The sequence below is a fragment of the Pavona decussata genome, unplaced genomic scaffold (assembly GCF_977016875.1).
Source record: "Pavona decussata unplaced genomic scaffold, jaPavDecu1.1 SCAFFOLD_27, whole genome shotgun sequence".
In the NCBI taxonomy this organism is placed as follows: domain Eukaryota; kingdom Metazoa; phylum Cnidaria; class Anthozoa; order Scleractinia; family Agariciidae; genus Pavona; species Pavona decussata.
This window is the reverse complement of record NW_028145450.1, coordinates 1,987,501-2,005,983: the sequence shown is the minus strand read 5'-3', so window position 1 is coordinate 2,005,983 and position 18,483 is coordinate 1,987,501. Positions and strand designations below refer to the sequence as shown.

Below are 18,483 nucleotides of genomic sequence, written 5' to 3'. Positions count from 1 at the left end.
GGCTCCATAAACAAAAATGGAGGCACCATTTACGAAAACAGATGCACTATAAACAAAAATATGGTCACCATTTACAAAATTAGAGGCGCCATTTACGAAAACAGAAGCACCATAAACAAAAATAGAGGCACCATTTACAAAAACAGAGGCATCAGTTACAAAATTAGAGGCACCATTTACGAAAAAAGAAGCACCATAAAGGAAAATAACAATGGCTGAATTTTGGCGGCAATAGCACTCCATACTCCTCCCCCATCCCTTTTTTGGACCTCAGCTCAGGAAATCCCTACCCTTCTATATACCTCATGATTCTGAATGAGGTACCCCTTTCGGGCAAATCATTCCGGTAAAGTCCCTTATAGGGACCCTCCTCCAGGGGGTTAATATGAAAGGAAATATTTGCTGGCAAATAGAATGTTTATGTTTTTGTTCCGGTCTTTTCGAGTGTTGAAAGAATATATTCGACAACCGTTATCACAATGTTGTGCATTCGAACAACACGCAGGTCCTTCGCACGAGCGCGAAGCGCGAAGCGCGAGACGGGGGGAAGGAAAAAATAAAGCAACTGTCCGCAGTCCATTGTTCTTTCTGTTCCGCTCACTTACGCCCACCAATAAAAGCAACCGCAGTGATGTCAAAAGAACCAATCAGAAAACACGATCCATTATCGCGCGAAGCTTCTGCTGATAAGTTCCAACTAAATGAAACCAAGTGCAAGGAACTGCGTATAACATTCAGTCACTCTAGAAAGAACTTTGATCCAATTAAGGTTAATGGTCAGGACTTAGAGTGTGTAGAGCAAGCAAAGATCTTAGGTTTGCAGATATCTTGCGATCTTACGTGGAATAATCACGTATCGGAAGTTGTAAAGAAAGTAAACAAGCGCCTGTATTTTTTGCGTCAGCTTAAGCGTGCATAAGTCAAGTCGGAGGAACTTTTGCTCTTCTATTTGACTTGTATTAGGCCTGTCACTGAATACGCATGCCCTGTTTATCATCATAGCCTCCCGCAATACCTTTCAGTAGATCTTGAGAGATGTCAAAGGCGAGCTTTGCGTATTATCTATCCAGATTGTTCGTACAATGAGGTGCTTCTTTTGACTGGTCTAGTTCCTTAACACAACCGCCGCGAGTTCTTATGTGATAAGCTTTTTAATTCCATCCTGTCTAATCCCTCGCAGAAGCTGTATAGCTTACTGCCTCCCAAGAATGAGTGCAAAGTCAATCTAAGGAGTCAGCACTCTTTTACTACACGGCGCCTCCACACCATTCGTACTCGAAATAGTTTTATCTATCACTATGTCCATAAAGCAATGATGTAATATTGTTTTCTCTTAATTATATGATTTTTTCCTTTTATATTAGTTATTCTTAGCCATGTATTTTATTGTAGTATATATTTTATTGTAAATCAAACGTAATTCAGCCTGTGGCTGCAAGGTTTTTGATAAATAATCTATCTATCTATCTATCTATCTATCTATCTATCTATCTATCTATCTATCTATCTATCTATCTATCTATCTATCTATCTATCTATCTATCTATCTATCTATCTATCTATCTATCTATCTATCTATCTATCTATCTATCTATCCAAAACATACGAGGTTTGCGTCACAGGCAAGGGCTGTGGGTTGTGCATTTCAATTAATTAAACCCACTATCTGTTGTCGGGGTTAAATATTTGTGACCTGGTTACCAAGTGGTCATTCGCTAGTTACATTCGTCGTCTGAACATCTTATCTGTTTCCCTCCTCCTCCCCTTTTAATTTTTTCTGTTCGTCTTTGGTCTTTGTTTAGAATTAGCCTGCATGACAGGCGCTTTATGAGCCAAGCGGGGCGAACGCGATATTTCGCGCGCAGGGCGACACGAGCGCGAAGCGCGAGACGACGGGAAGGAAAAAATAAAGCAACTGTCCGCAGTCCATTGTTCTTTCTGTTCCGCCCACTTACGCCCACCAATAAAAGCAACCGCGGTGATGTCAAAAGAACCAATCAGAAAACACGATCCATTATCGCGCGAAACTTGTCATCTTTCTTGCGCGACGCGTCTGCATTGCAGTAGAAATTAGAAGTTACAACTGTTTCATGCTTCCATGGGTTCGCGAACTCCTACCAAAGTTTACGGACCTAAATCATTACATTCTTTATGTAGATTTTGCAAAAGCCTTTTCTGCAAAATTCGAGTTCAATTCCAATTTTTTCCGTAACCCAAAGGCAAGAATGCAAAGGCGTTCAGCTCTCAAATCTGCTCTCGGAGCACGGTATTTTTGTGCAAGACAATTCAAGCCTGTCCAGTAGATCGTGTCCAAAATGCGCTAGCCGCATTTTAACTTCATGTAAAACTTTGGAAGAAGTAAAGCAGGCAGCTCAGGCCGGGCCATCGCCAAGGAATCCGTCGGTGAAAAGATTAGCGAAGAATTCACCAAGCGCTGGGCCATGTGTTTCCGTGGATGGTTCGAATAGAAAGAAACACAAACAAAAACTAAGGTATTGGTAATTGTGTAATCACGACAAGGGCGAGAGCTTTGTTATTACCTTGTTGTTTAAGCTTGATATAACTTAAATTGAGGATCAGTTATTGTTCATCGAATAATTATTGTAGTCTCAAACCACTTTAAATCTTCTTTTGAATTGGTTTAGAATAAATTTTGATGTGATTTGGGTCCTCTGCTCAGGTTTTTGTCCAAAGGAATAGCTTAGATTACAAGGACCGGGAAGTTCTTTTTGCGAGGTATCCTTGTTTAAAATAATTCGCTCGATTGTTTTATTGCAGTATTTGGATCTTCTCATCAATTCGCTCTCTGCTCACTTTAATTCTTTGATGTCTCACGAAGACTTGGATTATCAGGCTTTGCTTATGCTTGTATCCTTCCTTACATGCCAGAGAATTGAAGCGGCGAAAGAATTTGTTGAGTTATGGGAGGAAACTCATTTTACAGAACTCATAATTGTCAAAGACCCGGGCAAAGAGCAAGCCGTTTAAGCTTTTACTAAATCCTGTTGGTAACAAATTCAACACGTCTTTCTTCTGAAGCAGTGCTGCGATACATTTCTTCTGTTCATTCTTTAAACAATCGATATTGGGAAAACTTTCGAGAGCACTTTTTATCGTTTCTTCCACACTAAAAGCCGCCATTTTTGTTTACACATCTTGAGCACGCTACGACATCATCACGTGGTACTAATTGACCAATCAGCATGACTGTCTACCTGATGGACGGTCGAGAATAGGAGGAACAGCAAGAACAATGGACTGCGGACAGGCGTCTTATTTTTCTCTTCCCCTCGTCTCGCGCTTCGCGCTCGTGTCGCGCTGCGCGCAAAATATCGCGTTCTCCCCGCATGGCTCATAAAGCGCCTGTCATGCAGGCTAGTTTAGAATTTACTCTGGCCTTTTTCTACCCTTATTTTTATTGGGCTTAGTGTGTTTCAGATTTAAAGATGTATAAATTGATTCAAAGAAATTAATTATTCATTCAATCGGCTTTGCCGTGCGTTTCTCAAAGCTCTCGAAGAGCTTTCGGGCTCGAAAGGTATTTCTTTATATCAATTTTCTACAGATTGCCGGCTATTTCTCGTACAAAGTAACTCAACGTGTTTCTTAATCAGTGGAAAACTAACAAAGTTTTTGCATTCAAAATTTTAAAAATTGAACTTTTAGTAATGAATTTTGTGCATGTAAAATGGTTTCGGGAGTTTGAGAAACGCACGTTTCTAAGCATTAAATAACTATTTATTTATTTATTTTTTAATATCAAGGCGAACATTACTTAACTTATTGACTTTTCCTAAACTTTATCTGGAACAGTCTGATCAGCGATAATTGGTTGATCACGTGACATCATTTTTCCATGGCAACAAAATTTTTACAGCCCTTGTTTTCCTCAAATTTGGATTTTTGATCTCTGTGGCAAACCTTAACATTTTACACCATTTGATTCTTCCCAGGAACGAAAAAAAAGTCAGATTGAAGAGGAATAAACAATCCAATTTAACTTATTCAAGGAACGGTTCTAACATTTATAGCTATTGTTTTGTTTATCAAATGTATTTCTATGACCTTACTAGGTCTTACTAGGTCAGTGTGGAAATAAAATTATGGCATTTTGTAAGGCTGCCAATCCATCACTAATTCATAAGATCCACTGGCCACACAACTAAATTTACCAATCACTGTCCAAAGTTTTTATCAAACATTAAAAGTAATCCGGCATTAGAGATGATTAATAAAAAGCTTAACGTCTTGACCTAAATACTTGAAAGCGCTATAATAAACATCAAACAGAGTGCTTATTTAAACTAATCACAATATATCGAAAACAACAAGAGATTCAAGCGCGCAATTCTTTTCAAGGCAAAACCTATGATTCGTTAAAATGAAGTTGTTAGTTTATTTTAAACCTGTTTGTAGTCTAATGATTGAACACCGTAAAACACAGCCATTGAAATTAGAGTTGTCGGATGTTAAAACCTCATGCTAACCCTGAACAACGGACGGAAAAAAGAGTGTATTTGTAAAGCTTTTTAATTTGTATATCAGTACTATGGGATGGAAAACGAGATTGGCTAATTTATTAACAAACTATCCATATCTCCTTTAGGCCTTGTCTCATAGGCAGCGTTAATTGAAATAGCTGTATACAGTTCAACAAAGCTTCGTTGTTCTTTTCGATCTTTCTTGAACTGATTGTAATATGATATTCAGTAAAGAGGTAATTCCTTTCAGCAAGTTAAAAAGATACTGGGTATTATAAATTTGTCCTTTTTCTCTTTTTTAAGCTAAAAGCAAAATTAATGTGTCCCCACCCCCTTTTTTTTTTTGCAATGTCGTTTTCCTACACTGTCTTGCTCAACGGTGAACGCCCTCGATCTGCCATCCTTATTGAAAAGGGAGAACCCATTATAATTATAATTATAATTAAAGAGTAAGGTGTACTGTTTCTCACGCGGATTTAAAAGGAAAAAATAATCAACTTAGAAAGCGTCAGGTTATTGGCTATCTCAGTTTGTCTAGATGAAGTCATTAGGACTTAACTACAAACGATATATCATTTTTTTCTAACTTAGTGAAAGCTAAGTGTTACAAATTACACTTGCATCCTCGCTATGGCTGCAGCCAACCACTCCCCAGCCCCTATGAGAGCAATCAGATATCGAAGATTCTCCTCCACTGCAACTGACATCATCTAACCAGATAGGGTCAGATCCCTGACCGTAATGCGCACTATGGTAATATGTGGATGCACTGGGGAAACCAAGCTGACGACACACCACGTGAGCATCATTGATATCCCAGTAATCATCACACACTGTGCCCCAGATTCCTTTGTAGAAAACCTCAACCCGGCCGTAGTAAGCTCCTCCATTTGCTAAACGGATAGGAAGGCACTCAACACTGGCATCTCTGCTGTGAGTGCAGTCATGGTTTCCCCATCCACGGTGTCTGCAGTCGAATAGATGTGACTCGCTTCCTGAACAGGCCACATCATCCATCCAAATGCGACCGGACCCCTGACCGTGATGAGCGCCACGGAAGGCTCGTGAAGCTTTTTGGAAACCAAGCTGTCTACAGACGACGTTGGCATCGTTTATATCCCAGGCATCGTCGCAAATAGTGCCCCACTGATTATCATAGAATATTTCCACTCTACCAGCGGCTAACGAATTACCACTCAAACGAAGGCTGCCTGTTGTGATAGCTAAAATGGAAAAATTAGACAAAAATTATTAAGTAAATATCACAGACTATTGGGGCATATGCGCATGTTTACAAAACAAAGAGAAATGACATTTTTATTACTTTATTTTCCCAGTTTAAAGTTTTGAGAAACGCTTTGGCGAAAAGTGACACTTGTGAAAAAAAAGTGAGGTTAAAGGTTGAAAAGTTCAAGTAAATTGTCAAGTAAAGGAAATTGGTTATTTTTGTTAAATCACACAATTGCTTAATAGTAAATGCTTTAGCAAAACTCCCACTCTTGAGAGACGTAATTTGGGAAATACAGTCTAATATCAAATGCGTTTAAAAACACAGAAGTAGTGTTTCATTATTTAGTAAAAAAGTGGACTTTATTATCGCCTTCTTCAGATTTTAAAGTTTCCAAGCATCTCCATTTTGGATGTCATGGCTTCCAACAGTTGCTTCCTAACAAACGTATGGTGTCATAAAATCCAAAATGGTGGCATGTGTCTTGTAATTTGAAAGTCGATAATGGGCAATAACCATATCCGACTTTAGCAAATGTTATCTCCTCTTTTTTTCAACTAAGCTTTGGAATTGAAATCGCCTATCCATTTTCCTATATTGTATTGTATAATTATTTTTATTATTTAGACGAATTGGTCCGGACTTAAATGGAGCATTCTTATTGGCTCCATGAGCGGTCCGAATTTTCCTCTACGGACCCAATCTCGCACCCAGAGTCCTCCGGCTCGTTAGCCAGCGGTTGGTCTCCAGGAGAGACTCTCGGGTACTGGAATTTTATTACCGCAGGATTTCTGCGGTAAAACAATGGAAACCGTTACAGAGCTAAAATAGAGCAGGCAATCAAAGAACTTAATTTTTTTTTCGAATTCTCCAGAGTCTCTCCTGGCGCCCACCCGCTGATCAAAAAGCCTGTGGACTATGGATACGAGATTGATGCGGACCTCTAAGATGGACCGCTTGCGTTACATCAAAGTGTTTCAAGTTTGACAACACAAAGCAAAAACGTTTTCAACTACGTTTATAAAGTAGGAACTGTTCAAACCGTGATGTCGGACTTTTACTACAAGGGCGACGTATTTTGTCCTTCAGCCGAAGGGACCAAAAAAGCCCAGAAAACAACAAAATTGACGAGGAAAACAGAAAAATTCCGTCGACAAGGCTTCAAAATAACGCAACTTCATTAAGGAACAGCAGGCTGGATCCTCTGAAGAAAAAAATAGTTCCTTAAAGTGTGGGTAAACGTTCGCCACTAACGGAACGAGTTATATCCTGGGTCGAACTTAATCTGCCGCTCTGCGCTTGTTTTTAAAATGTTTTAAAAAGAAAAATGGCGACGAATACGAAGCTGGAATTCTAACTTGCCTTCAACGAAGTATCCAGCGTTATCTTAATACGCACGCATTAAAAGTCAATCTCATTCAAGGTGACGAATTTAAACTATCCCGAGAAGTCCTCACTGCAAAAAGAAAATAGCTTGTAGTTCCATTAGAGTAAACATCGACATCTGAAAAGCTTGGATTCATACAAATCGGCTTCCATTCAGCATCAACGAAGAATGCCGTTAGCTCTCAGTCGCTCAACAACCACAAGCGATCTCCAAGCAACTGGCAATACACAGACAGCAATTGAGGTGGAAAGTACCAGTATGACGACCACAAGGCCTAGGAGCAAATTCCCAAAACTACTCGCCTAGAATCCAGATTTCGAATCATGATAAGCCACCGCTTCACAAGCTCCGAGCCATTTTAAGTGAAGATAAAGACGACTAAAATGTAATTTTAACTACAAAAGCTTCAATTTCATCAATTATCATTCATAACATAGCAAGTCTTTTTCAAAAGTTGAGACTTCTAAATGCGTTTTCTTCCGAATCTCAAATCAGGTAACTTTTCATTTTTTGAACTTTTCCACTTTAATTGACGAGACATGTCAACCTTTGCGTGTCAAACTTTGACCAATAAAAAGTCGCTCTTTTGTGCCAATGAGGATTATTCCACGAGGTTTTTGGCTGCGAATACGAGTCAGCATTGAAAGGCTTTCTTGCGCTTTTAGTCGCATCACTTGAACATAAACAAGTTTCACGCGTACTAGAAAACAACAGTTGGGAAAGCCTATATAATAAAAACCTCATTGGGAAAAAAATGGTCTCGTCTTTTTTTTTTTTTTTTTTGCAAGATTATAGACCTAGCCTTCGGCTCGATCCATAAACTTGCAAAAAAAAAAAAAACAAAAATCGCGACAAATATTTTTCCAATAGGGACCTCACGCTAGTTCACTTAACTTATATAAATGGATAAAGTGCGACATTTAGAAAAAACAAACTTTCACGTCTGAACTTGTTGTTAGAGTAGTGATTTTACAGCATTCGTCATAGACTTTCTCAATGTCGCTCGCTCGCTTCTCATTGGATACGGATAGATTAAGATTTAACTTTGATTCGCATATCAAAGTCACGCCAGGCTAAAGCTTTATTTTGGAACCCGCTGGGAGCAATGTGACACGCGACAGTACAGAGTTAGGAACATTTTTCTTACTCGTACTTACTGTAATGAGGAAATGGATCTGTAACCTTCAGATTATAAAAGAGGAATATTTGACTCTTACGTGGATATATTATTTACATGGAATGGTTAGGATTTTCTTTCCTAAAAAGGCGCTTTTATGTTGCTGTTCGAGAATATTTTACGAGGCGTTTTTGAGAAATATTTATAGGGCTGAGAGTCTGGGCCTAGGCCTGAAACACGCATGCTCAGAGTGGGCTGTTACCGCCAAATTCGAAAACTACATTAAATGTGGCGCATTTTAATGTATAATTCGTGAGTGTTTGTTGAAGTTTGGTTTCAGAAAATGGTCGGAAAGATGAAATTTAAACATACGTTTTCATTTTTCAAGAAAATAAAAATAAAAATAAAAATATACATTTAATTCATTTTTCATTTAACAACTTTCAAAAAAATAAAATTAAAAGAACATTGAACATTCATTTTCAGTTTTCATTTTCAACTTTCGCAAAAACTGAATGACGCTAATATAAGCTAATATACATGCATTATTTTGGTACAATGGCTTACAAATTTCAGAGCTGTAATTTCGCTAAAAGCAAAGCCAGGCCAATTCAACCGAGTGCGAAGGCGTTCTCTATTTCCGAGTGTTTTCTGTATGAAGTCAACACCCGACGGTAAACGGCAGGTCCTATACCCAGCCAGGATAACTTAGCAACTGAAATACGCTTTACTTGGTAGACAAGTACACAAGCCGTTTTTGCAATGAATCCTACTAATGTTGAGAAACTACACCATACCTCTGTAAAATGCTTTGAATCCGTAATCATAACCTGAACCATCCGATGTAAATTGCAAATAAAGTTTGTTCGAAGAACTCGCAATGGGAGAAGGGAGAGAGCTTCCACTAAATCGACCAATCAGAGGAGCGGACGATGACCCGCCATCGTAGATGGCTAAGTAGTCAGCGGATGAATGCGTCCTAAAACTTGCGAAGTGGAGTTGGAGCAATGTGTTTGAAGACAAATTCCATTGACAATAGACATTATTCAGGTAGTAGGAGCCATCGCGTGTCTGTATTACTCCTTTTGTGTTGGTTAAACGCACCAGTTGATTATCGGAACTACAGGAAGTGGTTGCTGTCACAAAAGGTGCTGTAAAGAAAGAGCAGTGTTGTAATTATGGCTTAATTTACGATTGGGAGCTGTTTATATTTTCGCAAAGAAAAAATATTGAACTCCTCTTGAATTTTCCTCCCACTTCCCCTCTTCCCCCACCCTCCCCCCCTCCAATAAAAGGCAAAACAAAACGAAAAGCTATCATCATATCACGAGTAAGTCACGCAAGCGCCTGGTCATGGGAAGGCGTTGCCAGACTAAAAGTGATTAAATCATAAATTAGCTCACAGTACAACAACAAATCTTAACTTTTATGAAAATAGCTTCAGAAGGCACAGATGTGACTCAAATCCTGTTTATCCTACCTTTTGAAAGTGTTTAATACTGCTGAGCGTTAAGTGACGCCGTGAAAAGAAGAAATTGGTGATTCAGGGTTAATGACTTTTAAGCCTGGCTTATTTTGCTGATGATGAAATTCAAAACCAAATAGCAAAAAACAATAATTTATAGTTATTCTAGTTTTTCCTTCCAAGGCGGTTTGCGTTGAAGACAGACAATGCACCGTTGAAAAGCGCTTTCAAATAAACGTACCTTCGCAGTTACGTTTACCGTCGCCTACATAGCCAATACATTTACAGGTGTACGAACCAGGGACGTTGACACAACTTTCATTTGCATGGCAGGAATATGATCCCAGCTGACACTCATCCACATCTGTTAAAAAAAAAAAAATGTATTAGAGATTTATTTTTTTTCTGATGCAATTGTTTGGTAGAAAAGTGCGAGGAATTTACATTGTTGAGTGATTGGAGATGCCCGTACTTATACACACGAAGAACGCATTCGGCAATAGATCCCTGACATTAAATAATTAATTAAGCTGTTTACTTGTTGTTATTTATTTGTTGGTTTGTCTTTTCATTTTTCCATTCTTTTGTTTTTAATCTGGTTTTGAAGGGTTGCGTCAGAGTTAAGAGGCTCAATAAGCTGATAGATAGATAGATAGATAGATAGATAGATAGATAGATAGATAGATAGATAGATAGATAGATAGATAGATAGATAGATAGATAGATAGATAGAATGAATGAATGAATGAATGAATGAATGAATGAATGAATGAATGAATAAATGAATGAATGAATGAATGAATGACCTTTATTTATCCACGGAATTTACATCAGTAAAAGAAAAACTACTGCTTTATAGAAAAGCCGTGTTAAAGGTAATACAAGTTATTCAAAGGTTAAAATATACTATACACTGATAGACTATATATATACAGAGCTTAAATTACAGCGAGGCTATTTATTTGTTTTTTAAAAGCAGAGAGAGTGGGAGCAGTTCTAATATGAAATGGGATGTTGTTCCATATCTTTGCCCCAATAAAAGAAAAACTGCTGCTTTTAGCAAATTGTGTCTTGGGGAACATACTGACGAGCCTGTTTTAACGCAGTTAGTCCTGAAGAGACACGTTTGCAAAGGCTGTCAACATGCTCCTCCCATACTAGACGTTAATCAAATACAACTCCAAGGGACTTAGTGGACTGAACCCTGTTTATAGGTTGCTCACCAATTTTCAAGGGATCTATCGCGAAGATTCCAAGATTAGATAGGTTATAATCAGAGGCAAAATACATGTACTCTGTTTTAAGAGCATTTAAGCTAAGCTGATTAGCCAGTAGCCAATTTTGTAAATTATTCAGGTCATGATTAATTTCCCGGTGAAGGCGCGCCGTAGGTTTATGAGAATTTGTGATGGTAGTGTCGTCTGCAAACATACGAGCTGTCGCATATTTTAAACACGCAGGGAGATCATTTATGTAAATAAGAAATAACAGTGGTCCTAGGATGGCACCACAGCTGATTTTTCGAGGCTGAGATGTGTATCCCTGGACCGCACAAACTTGGTCTCTGTTAAAAAGATAGGATTTAAACCAATCCAGAGTCGGTCCACTAATCCCGTACAGTTCAAGTTTATTCAAGAGAATCTCATGCGATACAGTATCGAAGGCTTTGGCCAAATCCAGAAAAAAACACCACGTTTGTGTTACCTTGGTCAATGTTTAAATACCATTCATTCGTTTCATCCAACAGTGCTGTTACTGTGGAATGCAGAGAACGAAAACCAGACTGATGCTTAGTTAAAAGTTTGTTTCTTGAAAGATAAGAATACAGTTGGTTATATATAATTCTTTCAAAAACTTTTCCAACAGCAGGTAAAACAGAAATCGGTCGGTAGTTATTCGGATTAGACTTGTCATCCTTCTTATATACAGGGAAAACTTTGGCACTTTTCCACTCCGATGGAGGGAGGGAGGGAGGGAGGGAGGGAGGGAGGGAGAGAGAGAGAGAGAGAGAGAGAGAGAGAGAGAGAGAGAGAGAGAGAGAGAGAGAGAGAGAGAGAGAGAGAGAGAGAGAGAGAGAGAGAGAGAGAGAGAGAGAGAGAGAGAGAGAGAGAGAGAGAGAGAGAGAGAGAGAGAGAGAGAGAGAGAGAGAGAGAGAGAGAGAGAGAGAGAGAGAGAGAGAGAGAGAGAGAGAGAGAGAGAGAGAGAGAGAGAGAGAGAGAGAGAGAGAGAGAGAGAGAGAGTGTGAGAGAAGAGAGAGAGAGAGAGTTCATTTAACCACTTCGCAGCCTCACGGCTGAATTAGGTAGATTTCACAAAGCTGTTTTAACAAACCTGTGCAATTGTTTCCATCAAGACGATATCCAGGAGGGCATCGACAGCTGTAAGAACCGTCATTGTTCACACAAGTGGCATTCACTGGACAGTTGTAGGAGAAGCCTTGGCACTCATTGTAATCTAAAGCAATATAATGTCACATATATTGGAGTCCTGTGCAATGAGAATAGTTTGCGTTTATAGGTATGCTGTCGTAGTTCGTACATTGGGTGATGGGGGTCCTATGCCTCATAATCTTGATTACACAATACCCCCCCCCCCCCCCCCCATCCCACTCCTTCCTCCCCACATCGAATGGGGCTCCCACAGCTTAGTGGTAAAGAATTACAACCAGTATTCTGGACGGCATGAGTTCGATTACCGGTGAGAGCTCAAAATTTGATTTTTCAGATTAAGACTGTCATCACGCTATTTTATACCTCTTTTTACTATTGCTACAACATAATATAATTGTTAAAAAAAAAAAAAAAAAACAAATGGTTTACAAGTTGGGTCTTAAACAATAGCATAAAACTAATTCACGGCTGTCGGGCTGGCGCTTTAAGTCGTAGGCCAAGCGTCCGACAGATGCGATTTTTTTTTCTGTTCTTGAATACGAATAATAAATTCGGAGGCAAATCCTTTTGTGTTGAAATGTTTCAGGCCGATTTTTAATGAGACTATTTAGCCTCACCTCTCTTGCAAGTGAACTTGCGGCAGTCCGAACAATTGACATCGTTCCATTTGTACTCGTGGCCACGAAGTGAACCTAAAGTGTGAACACAATCCTCGTCCCGAAAGTTGTTTGGTTGTTTGTTTGCCCAGTAATGGAAATCAAAAGGTGTTCCGTCACTCCAAACAAAGGTCCCTTCAGCGTTGATGTCAGACAGACCCAGCCAGGCTTGTTCCCCGCCGTGCAGGTTTTGAACGTACACATTTTCTTCTTGATTGTGAATGCTGGGAAGGTTAGCTCCCAATGTTGAACACTTTCCCTTACTGTTACTCCACGAATCACAGGAAGAGACTTTGCTATAGCAGTATCCCTTGAAATAGCTCCAATTATCGGGACATACGTCTGTGTAAAAAGATGTACATTTACATGTGTTTCTGCAATGGAAGCCTACTCCTTTTTTTTTTCAGTAAAATTGGGTAGCTTGGAGGCTTCTTGTATTATAATTGCCAGGATTCAAGAAGAAGATCTCAAGCTTTTAGCCTGTAATCTGTTGCTTTGGTAATCAACTTTCTTTATTACTAGTAGCTGCAAAGCTCTAGCGATATTAATTCACTGATGGAATTGGGATAAAGCAAATATATTACATCCATGGTGAAGATAGAGTGAGACTTTAGAAACTGATTAATTGAATCATTTTTTCCAGTTTCTTTCCCAATATGCACAATCGCAGTTCAGTTAGTTGCACACTTGTACAAATTACTGGGAAATGCTATTTACCTGATAATACTGCATATGACACAGTCAAAGGATCAAAGCGTTGTACAAACAGCTCCTTGAGGCAAATCCTAAATCCAGAGTTGCTGATAAACTTCAAAAGAAAACACAACTTCAGTATTTTCTTCGGCTGACCAAGAAAGCACAGGAACAATCCCTTAACCCCCACGCATGCACCCTCCTCCCCGCCACACCATCCTTGCTTCCCAAAGGAAAAACTCTCCTAGGAACCAATTGCATTTTTTTCGGCTCCTGCTAGAGTTCAAATAGAAACGATAATATACAGCAGATAATTAAATGGGGTTTTAGTTCTTTTTAAGGAGGGAGAATGATGCAGCACTGAAAAAGTGAAAAAAGACTATTTAAACTAACATTTTATGAATAACAATGGGAAAAAGAGAATACTGGAACATGCAGCCCAGGAAATATCAAGGATGAAGTACAACCAACTTGCTGTAAAGTTCAAACATAACTACGGCGAGTGAGGGAGTTTCTCTAAGGCCTTGGCCAAGTTTTAATTCTTAGATATTAAATACTAATTATATTGGTATAGATAGGATTAAAAGTGTGCTTTAATATGTTTGTTTATGGAGGCATTTTAGTTTTGTCTGTACTTACCTCAATCCAGGTTACAATCCCGTTACATTCTGGTACAGCATTTCCTCCGGTAGTTGAATGTTTTGCTGATAGTAGCACTGTCGGATATTTGGTGTAACTCCGAATAAAATTCACATCCTTAAACGCACAATAGTTCTGATTAGTCTCGTTGTCTTATACTGCAAGATATGTGCCATTATTCACCTGGGCCATACATTGTGCAGAAAAAAAAATTGAAATCTATTAATTACGAAACAGATTAAGCTTATGAGGCTAATTGAAAGCCTTAAATGCAATATTACTTACATGCATGTGGTCTTACGCGAGAGGTGATATTTTAATATGTCTGGCAACACGACCGGTTAAGATGATTCAAATCCTGGGCGTGATGGGCAACCTGAGCGGACAAGCTAATTATTGCCTGCTCGGGGTTACCCGTTGCCCCGGCGTTCTTTCTGCATAGCAGGTTTAGTCTTTACGAACAATTCAAGCTTTTCTTGTTCTTTTTAGGCAAGCATGCATTAAAACATTCGAAATTTTCTCAATATTTTCCTAAAGAAAAGGGAGAAAAAGACACGAAATAATCTTGATGCAGGTTTTATGGCTCCTCTAAATGTGCCGTCGATCGGTGAGTTGACCTCAATTCTCACCATTACGGAGATTATATAGAGTTTTCTAACTTGTATATCCTACTCCAATTTCTGCTCCGTTTTACAAAGCCAAGATCGCTTTAATTATGAAAGTTGACAAAAGAGAGTGTTTATAGGGTCAGACAATTCCCTTCAACATGCTATAGAAAGTGTTTTGAGGTATCTGCCTTGGTCTTTGGAAGTGAAGTTGTGTGGTGGAGTGGGTCAATTGCGTTTCAGTTCCATCTTCAAAGGATATTTTTTCTGGATTCCGTCTTATAAGTACCTGACAGAAGGCAAAGTTATGATTCTTGGAAGGCAAGTTCCTGTTTTGAAAGGTGACATCATTATGTTCTGAAAACAGCGGCCTATGTAGGGTCTTGAACGCCAGCCAATTCTGAAACAAAATAAACGTCCGTTTAAATATGCCAAACTATGACATGGCTGTACCCTGCGCAGAAAATAGAAACTATTAATAATAACATTTTTTTAGTGCCATCAACCTGTAGCTTTATTATAGCCATTGGAGACACCAACTGAATAAATAAATCTACGTAAAAAAAAAAACAAACAAAAAAAAAAAAACATAATAATACAAACTATACCTGTAACATTCAACTGTTAAGGACGGTGCCTACTTATACCAAAGTATTTTTGTGCGGTAAATTGCTATGCGGGAAAAGCAGTTCTTAGCAAGGCCTATTGTAATCCTAAAAGAAAATTGGGGGTAACCGCGCATTTTTCAGAGATAATTAAGCAATAATATCTCTAAAAAGCGGCAAAATATAAAGCAATGTATGGGGTTTTTTCCTAAATTGAAGCTTAATTATCTTTGAAAAATGCATAGTTACCCCAAATTTTCTTTTTAGATACCAAAAGCATTTGCTAAGTTCTGCCTTCTCCGCAAAGTTTTAAACTGCGCAAAAAAGATTCCTGTTTTAGTATACACCACCCATAGGGAACCCGAGTATCTCGCGATGCGCATAGCGTATGCGCAGTAACAATAGTAGGCACCGTCCTTAAGTTAAGAATTACATAAAATACATTCTATTCTACATTGGTCATCTATAAGATAAAACAAGTTCATTTTCCTAATTTTCCTTTTAAAGCTATTCAGCTCACATAGAAATCTTACGTTTGTAGGTGATTTTCTCCATAAATAAGGGCCTATAGACTGTTTTCACATGACCTTGCAACGGCCCTGTTGGTATCCTAAACTAAACCTCTGGGAATTGAACTCTATTTTTATGCAAATACTTTCTTTTGTTTCAGTAAACCAATATGGCCAGTAGTCACGTGAATTAAAACGCTCTATATATTTCATTCAATGTTTACCATATATAAGTAACAGTGTTGTGTCTAGGAATTGTGAAATCTAAATTAAATCACGCAAACCGGATTTGACAAGTTGTAATAGTACTCAATTGCGTACTTGAGGTCAATTCTAAAGGTCACTAGTGTCGCGATTGCAACAACAGCTAGTGTTCAAAGTGGAACATGGAATAGGGTTTGGATACACGAAATGGGACGAGATTTGAAATAAGATCAGATGGACGTCATTAAAGCGTTTAAATGGAGACAAGAGAGAATTGGATTAGACAATAAAAAAAAGTTAGAGATATAAGATAACGTGACGTGACGTGACGTGACATGAAATGACATAGCGTGACATGGTGATGATAGGTGCATGGCAAGAAGAGGTGTCCTATGATTCGGGATAAAAAGTCAAAAAAAGAAGCGGAAAGTATGGATCTCGCTGTGGTAACTTATTAACATTCACTTACGACAGAGATGTCGTCATGAACTCCTGCAAAGTTTTGAAGTTCGCGGATACAAATTTTAAACGAACTGGCCGAGACGTCTTCGAGCCATACAGTGGCTGCATCATGCTTCAAACTGGATCTTTTGTGCTCTGCCGTTACGAATATCGTTGGCGAGGCAAAAAACTTCCCCTACAAAGTTTAAAGATAACAGTTGAGCAAGCTTCATTGTTTACAATACGGATAAATGAGGGAATTCGTTACGGTTGGGAAGAAAACAGTTTTTGAAATGGAACATTTTTTTTTTTCAATAATGATTTTCAAATGGTTGTTGCTTTATACTTCATAAGCATGTTGACTAAAATTCACCTCTAAAGTATACCGAAGAGCAGAGGAATTTCGTGAACTATCGCTTGGTAAGAAACTGGATCTTACCGGCAGGATCAGAAATAAAATTGTAATTCATTTCTCAAGGTAAATAACTTAATAGTTGGAAACGTATTCTTAGGAGCACGTGGCCTTCTTCTATGCTAGGACAGAAATGACACAAAAGCAGTACACTCACGTTTGGCAATGTTACTGTCTGACAGCTGGTCCCTGTCCACCAACGAGAAAACTTTTCCTCTCCAGCCACTCCACCAGAGGGGGCACCCTGATAAGCGACCCAGTCGACGGTAGCAAAACTATCTGCAGGGTAGTCATTCCTCCCTGCTCGAGTTACACAGGCGGTAAACTGAGTGCTATTAATGGTTTCAACCCACGGTGTTGTGGCCTCGTGCACAAAGGCTGCATCAGAGTAGTTTACATGGTTCACGGTAAGCTGTATAAAAATTTTTTGGTGAGGGTAAAATATGAACGGTTCAAAATAAATGGTTTCACACTGATCTTCTGCCCAGGATGGATGGTTTTGAAACGTGTGTCTTCCTTTCTGCAGCGGAAAGCCTGTACGTAGAAAAGAAAACAGATCCATTGGAAAAAAAACCATTAAATTTCACTGTTAATGGATACAGATTCATTGGAAAAAAAAAAACATCAAATTTCACTGTTAATGGATACAAATTCATTGGGAAAAAAACAGTAAATTTTACTGTTAAAGGATACAGATTCATTAGGAAAAAACATTAAATTTCACTGTTAGGCCGGGCAAGCGAACATTATTATTGCGATACGAATAAACATAAATAAGACTGGTTCTTCTTAATTTAAAGGCCTCGCTTTTAAATTTCGTTCCTTTGTTTGTTGTTTGTTTTTTTGTTTGTTTGTTTGTTTCCAACGGTACTTTTTCTTCTGACGAAGCCAGTCTCTCTCACATGGGGCTTCGCATGGGATTGGCCCATTGGATTCGAGGAGAATACTACACCAGAGCCTTTTTAAAAACATAGATTGGGAAATGAAACACTTTCACTACTTTAAAAATTTCATCGTAGGGTTTGAGCCCCCTGTTACGCTCCTTGTTAATTTACTCTGCGTGAAGGAAAGAATTCAGATGTGACATTTCAATCACGTGCACAAGTCTTTAAGAACACCACCAAATAATACCGTCCGAGTGTTAAACTAAATTAGCCTACCTGTACAGCTTCCAGGATGATATTCTGTGTAGTTTCCACGTGTTTCACAAATCTCTTTCTTCAATAAACACAGGTTTCTGAAAGTGCGGCCGTTAGAAGCGCACATCTGCTCTTGGTATGATGGACAGCTGCTTTTACATACGCAGGCAAATTGTTGTGGGGACGAAGCTTCGCAGTGACTGTAATATTTGCAGCTGGCGTTATTACAAGGATCAAGATCTTAGAAAGAATATAACAGAAATTAGACTTACGACTTATAAGGACCTTTCACCGTTAAGATATATATGCTGATGTCTGATCTCACCCTTACCCTGAAGTAATGTAAACCGCATTTGAATATGTATATAGAATATTCGGTATATAATACCATTACCATTACCGTTAAGAGACAATTAGGTCGTAGATTTAGTAATGGTTTCATGGTAGGAAGAGAAAAATATACTAAGATTACACCGGACTTTGTTTTGTCTTTTCGGATTTTGCAACTATAA

At 38.7% G+C, this 18,483-nt stretch overlaps 1 protein-coding gene across 1 annotated transcript in view; it reads right to left on the bottom strand.

Annotated features, from left to right (window-relative positions):
- Positions 1 to 4,940: 4,940 nt before the first annotated feature.
- The window catches only part of LOC146485288 (uncharacterized), a 60,241-nt gene continuing 46,698 nt past the window's right edge, over positions 4,941 to 18,483 (bottom strand). Inside the window, exons 8-18 of the mRNA XM_085103644.1 lie at positions 17,993 to 18,211; positions 16,990 to 17,366; positions 16,449 to 16,616; positions 14,951 to 15,061; positions 14,057 to 14,173; positions 13,442 to 13,532; positions 12,686 to 13,066; positions 12,010 to 12,132; positions 9,920 to 10,042; positions 9,011 to 9,364; positions 4,941 to 5,704 (exon numbers count right to left, since the gene is read on the bottom strand). Of these exons, the coding sequence (XP_084959770.1) occupies positions 5,079 to 5,704; positions 9,011 to 9,364; positions 9,920 to 10,042; positions 12,010 to 12,132; positions 12,686 to 13,066; positions 13,442 to 13,532; positions 14,057 to 14,173; positions 14,951 to 15,061; positions 16,449 to 16,616; positions 16,990 to 17,366; positions 17,993 to 18,211 (2,690 nt within the window). The 3' untranslated portion in view covers positions 4,941 to 5,078. The remainder of the gene's footprint in view (positions 5,705 to 9,010; positions 9,365 to 9,919; positions 10,043 to 12,009; positions 12,133 to 12,685; positions 13,067 to 13,441; positions 13,533 to 14,056; positions 14,174 to 14,950; positions 15,062 to 16,448; positions 16,617 to 16,989; positions 17,367 to 17,992; positions 18,212 to 18,483) is intronic.